The 5,342-nt window shown below is 41.0% G+C and overlaps 1 protein-coding gene across 1 annotated transcript in view; it reads right to left on the reverse strand.

Annotated features, from left to right (window-relative positions):
• Positions 1-3,442, reverse strand: part of IFT74 (intraflagellar transport 74) — a 55,626-nt gene extending 52,184 nt beyond the window's left edge. Inside the window, exons 1-2 of the mRNA XM_063129206.1 lie at positions 3,316-3,442; positions 936-1,088 (exon numbers count right to left, since the gene is read on the reverse strand). Coding sequence (XP_062985276.1) covers positions 936-1,055 — 120 coding nt within the window. The 5' untranslated portion in view covers positions 1,056-1,088; positions 3,316-3,442. The remainder of the gene's footprint in view (positions 1-935; positions 1,089-3,315) is intronic.
• Positions 3,443-5,342: the final 1,900 nt, after the last annotated feature.

A 5,342-nucleotide genomic window follows, 5' to 3' on the forward strand; every position in this document is an offset into this window, starting at 1 on the left:
AAAGACAGCTTCAGGTTGCAAGATTTTGCAGTGGCAAACATGTATTTGAAATGGGGGAAGGGTTTAAATATCCCACTGCTCCTCTGTTACAAATTGCTCTTTCCAGCAGCTGCTTAAAAACAAACTTTAGGATTCTGTTATACACATATGTATATATAATGTAGTTATGACCATAACTGCCTCTATTTGAATGAGAGAAATAGAGTAACAAAATGGAGTAACTTGAAAAACATTTATAACAGAAACCTGACTAGACAGAATATATAAATTGATCAGGATGTGCTGTTTACTTGTCTTGGATCTTTAAGTGCTTTTGTGGAAGCAGAAATAACTTGAGTGGGGTTAGTGGTGATTGTCACCATATGCCGTTCTGTTCTCCCTAAGGGTCTCCCAATCCTTAGAAATTGTTTTCCTGGGGGCTGTGGAGGAAAGGGGGATGCCCTATTCAACAAGTGGAAAAGATCTTAGGAACGAAGCCATTGTGGTAGCTATTAATAATAACAACAGTGGTAATATTAATAAGCATGTCAAACTTCTAGGCACCTGAAACATAGAAGAAACCTGCCTGTAGGCTTACAATCTGAAAGGAGAAGATAAGAAAGAAGACAATATGAGAAACAAGATCGACAACAATATCAAGTGTCAGAAGTCTAGCTGAGCAGATCGGTTTTTAGCTGCTTCCCTTAGGCTGTAACCTCCTTGGAACATGGACTTATCTTTTGCTTATATTATTTTGTAATGCTTCAGATACACTAATAATAATAAAGAAATCTGCATTGCAAAAATCCTTTCTAAACTTAGAAGATCTAGTAAAATAAGTGTCAAAATAAAGAGAAAATAACAAAGACCATACAGCGACAGAAGGTGGAAGTTCTTTTATTCATCTATATCACTCATCAGAGAGCAGACTTTTGAACAAGTTAATATTAACTTACTCCTCCACCAAGTAAAGCTGCGGAGGGAGGCCGTAATGAGGATGAAGGCGGTCTGGCTCCCTGACCCATTCCTGCTCTTGAAGAAGGACGTGCTGTAAGAGGCTTGTGATTACTTGCCATTTTTGTTTTCTTTTTTCTTTTTCAAACTTCTCTCTAGAAACAAACATATTACACATTAAAACCTTCTGTATGTCTTCTGGATTTAATGGATATTTTTAACTTGCTGATAAAGCCATTTGTTTTGTAAGAAAGACAATGGAATTTCCTTTAGATTACTAAATAAGAATTATACTGACTAATTCTGAGGTTATATGGACATTAAAGCAACAATCTAAAAACTCACAGAACTCAATGACACTTAACTTCTGCGTAAACAAGTTTAGGATTATGCTATGTGTTTAGAATTAAGTATCTTATTGCCTGTTAAGGATACTCCCAGTGGCTAAAAACATGAAATTTATATGTCACCAAGATAATTATTTTAATTATAATTATGTCAGACTTTTTTATTCAATTCTGTTTTATTTAAAATTTATTTATTTAAAACATTTGTATCCTGCCCTATATCACTAGGATCACAGGGTGGAGTTTTATCTTGTGTGGGTTTGTTGTTTTTAACGCTGCTCCTATTATATATGTAAGAGCACAATTATGCTATCAGCTCACTGAAATGTGTTGTGCTAATAAATAATCATAATGCTATGCTATAGCACAGGCATATATAACAGCAAGGGAAGTTCACTATTAATGGGGCACCTTAGGAAACTCATAACAGAGCATGGTGTGGTGAATGTGGACAGGGAGACATTTTTCTCCCTCTCTCAAAATACTAGAACCCGGGGTCATCCCATGAAGCTGTTTTGGTGGGAGATTCAGGACAAATAAAAGGAAGTTCTTCTTCTCACAGCACAGAGTTAAATGATGGAACTCACTACCACAAGATGTAGTGAAGGCTACCAATTTGGATGGCTTTAAAAAGGGGTTGGATAAATTCCTGGAGCAGAAGACTATCAATGGCTACTAGCCCTGATGGTTGTCCAGTATTTGAGGCAGTAAGCCTGTGTGCATCAGTTGATAGGGAACATGGGTGGGAGGGTGCTGTTGCACCACGTCCTGCTTTGGTGGTCCCTCGTCGACAGCTGGCTGGTCACAGTGTGAACAGAGTGCTGGGCTAGATGGACCCTTGGTCTGATCCAGCATGGCACTTATTTTCTCTCCTGATTTCTCTGTTTCCTCCAAGCTTAGCTGCAATCCTCAGGGTAGCTTAGAAGAAATGAATTTTCCCAGCAACAATATATTGTTCCCTGATTTAGTAAATACAAAGTATTTTGTGGTAGCTTGATCTGGAACGGGCAATTAAGATCCATTAGATTTACAAAAGGGCTGCTTCTGGTAAAAATGAAAATTGCTAGATCTTGTTTGTCCAAATGGATCAACGCTGCTGCTGCTGCCTGAATGTTTCAACTGTCCTGGAGGGCATGGCTGTGGGGGCTGTCATGATGAGCATCTGCACTTCAAATTTTACTACTAGACCACTGGCTAGAGCGCTGGCCTATTATCACTTTTTCTACTTGCAGGGGGATCATTCAAAACTGAATCCCCACCACAAACTGATAGTCCTATGTGATAACAGTTCATACTGGGTCACTTCAGTACTCTACTATCTCTCATTCCAGGGGCGTAAACTATGGGGGACAGGGCTCAAGCCCATTCTGGGATTTCAGTGTGGAAGAATCCTAGAAGTGCATATCCTGAATGTATTTCTTCTGTTTGGTGCTTTGTTTAGTTATCTACCCTTCAGTGCACCCTCTGGTTAGTTATAATAAATTTATTTAAATCCATAAAAAGAGTTTGTTGGATGGTAGTATATCATATGGGCCTTTGGATGGTGGGGTAGTGTATAAACTATCATAATATTATAATTAAAATGTAATATTTTTGTTGAGTACTTGTTATTTTAATATGTGGCTTTAAACACTCTAGGATCCATTGATGAAGGATGGTTTCCAGAAATATAAATAGAAATATATTCATACATAAATCTAAACAAATAAGCATAGCCCCCTTGTCCAGGTTTAGTCCCATGCCCCCCCCCCCCCCCCGGGCTGGGAAATTGAGAAGTCGTCTATGCCCTTGTCTCACCCTACGCGAGGTGGGAAGGGGCAAAGACGTCGTGGAGAGAAAAAGCCATTTCAGCCACCCCAGAGGCAGTGAGATATACATGATGAGGGCGGGGTGGGGGTGCAGAGAGAACCGGGCACCCCTTCGGGTGGGGCACCAATATCAGCCCCGCCCCATTTCCAATAACACACCGGTTTCTCTCCGCTGGGCACGCGACGGGTCGGTACAACTCGTCGGTTCTAGTCTGGGTTCTTCCTACCTGACTGCCAGGCGAAGGGGACCGTTTAACAGCTTTCCTTCGGAGCTTAGCACCTCGCGCTGACAACCGTATCATAGCAACCAGGCGGCCAAGCTAATTCACGGCATCGCTTCCTCCGCAGCCGTCTCGGAATCTGACCGAAATCTCTGCCTCACGCATCTTCTCGCGAGACTCCAGACTTAACACTCAGTCAGAGCGCACCCCTGGGCATGTTTAGACGCTTGAAGACAACATCTCCTACAACTCCCAGGATGCCTGCAATCAACCATGCTGGCTGGAGCATGCTGGGAGTTGTAGGACTTTTTTTCTGTCTAAATATACACAGGATTGGCAGCGAGCGTGTAGTCTCTGTGGCTCTCCAAAAGTAGCAGAAATAGGAATTAATGCATGCTCTGTCCAACTTAGGCGAGAAAAGTTTTCTTTTTCGTTTTCTTCTTTAACGAATTTTAAATTTATTTTAAATGCTTTTATTCTGATTCAAGCCTTTGGAGGTAGAATTATAACCGGCGATGAATTCTAATGACTTAAAGCGTTCGTTGTGGAGTGAGCAAACAAGCTTTAAAAGGGAATTAGAGCAAGAGATTGTTGGGTTACAATTCATCAACCATATATCGGCAGAGACTTGAATCGGGATAATGGATTTTTAATCACATTAAGGCTACAACCGTGTACCTGAGAGTAAGCCCTGTACAACTCAATGGGATTTACTTTTGAGTAGGAAAATATAGGATCACACACTGCATGTGTTAATTTGTTCACTTAGTGCCAGAAAGGTTGTGTTACCAGCAACAACTGCCCTGTAAATGACCACGGGTTATAATATAATTGACACACTTTCTGCATTTAATTTCGTTCAGGCCTCACTGCTTACAGGTCTTCTCCCACCCCCACAACTACTGTATAAAAGCCTGTCATTCTCCATAGTGTCTCGTGCATCTGATGAAGTGTAGTATGACCCATGAAAGCACATCTTACTCACCCACGTTTAGTTTTTTTTTAACGGTTTTTAATGCTTTATGTGTGTGTGTTTTGTGTTTTAGAATTTTAAATTTTGTAGACTTGTTTTTATTTCAATTTTAGAATTTCTGTAAACCGCCCAGAGAGCTCTGGCTATGGGGCGGTATATAAGTGTAATAAATAAATAAATAAATAAATACGTTAGAAGCACTGGAGGCTGGTGTCTCCGATTTCAGTGCGGCTGTCAATTCATTCTGGGTTTCAATCATAACGAGCCAGAACTCTAAATTCTTTCCTCAAAACCAGCACCTTGGATGCTCCCTTAGAGTTCTGGCTGGTTCTCGAATGGATTGACAGCCCCACCGACATTGGAGCCACCACCAGCCTCCGCTGATTAGATTGTTATCTTTTCGGCGCCAGGTCAAGATTTTTCTCTTCTCCCAGGCATTTAACAGCATTTAACAACATATGCTAAGTTTGTTTGTTTTTTAATGGACCCCAGAACTGTTGTTTAAATGGATACTGTTTTATAGTTGTTTTTATATTTTTGATGGTTTTATATTTTGTATACTTTTTAATGTTCACTGTTTTAAATTTTTGTAAACCGCCCAGAGTGCTTTGGCTATGGGGCGGTATATAATAAATAAATAAATATTTGTAACGTTTTAACTCATAACTTTCCGAATGTCAAAAAATCCAGCAATCGGCTGGATACACACGTGGTTGTCCTTTGCTCAATCGCAGACACACAGGATGGCTGAGTTCAGACGACACGCTAATCAACGGCTCTTTCCCATTCTGTTCCTATTAACACCCCACCCCCGTTGATTAGCGTATCGTCCGAACTCAGCCGATGCGTAAATACGCTCCTCAATATTTTAAAAACACGGTCTCCCTATTTCTTCCGAATATCCTACCCGAAAGACTGCTTTTCGGCCTTTTGCATTCTGGGCAATGTAGTCTTGCCCCCACCTATCCCAATGCTTTCTGGGTGACGCGCCTCTTCCGGCGCTCTGTGGATGACAGCGATTCCGGCGGAGAAGGGAAGGAAAGGAGGCGGGTGTTGCTGC

Source organism: Elgaria multicarinata, chromosome 6 (assembly GCF_023053635.1).
Source record: "Elgaria multicarinata webbii isolate HBS135686 ecotype San Diego chromosome 6, rElgMul1.1.pri, whole genome shotgun sequence".
In the NCBI taxonomy this organism is placed as follows: Eukaryota; Metazoa; Chordata; class Lepidosauria; order Squamata; family Anguidae; genus Elgaria; species Elgaria multicarinata.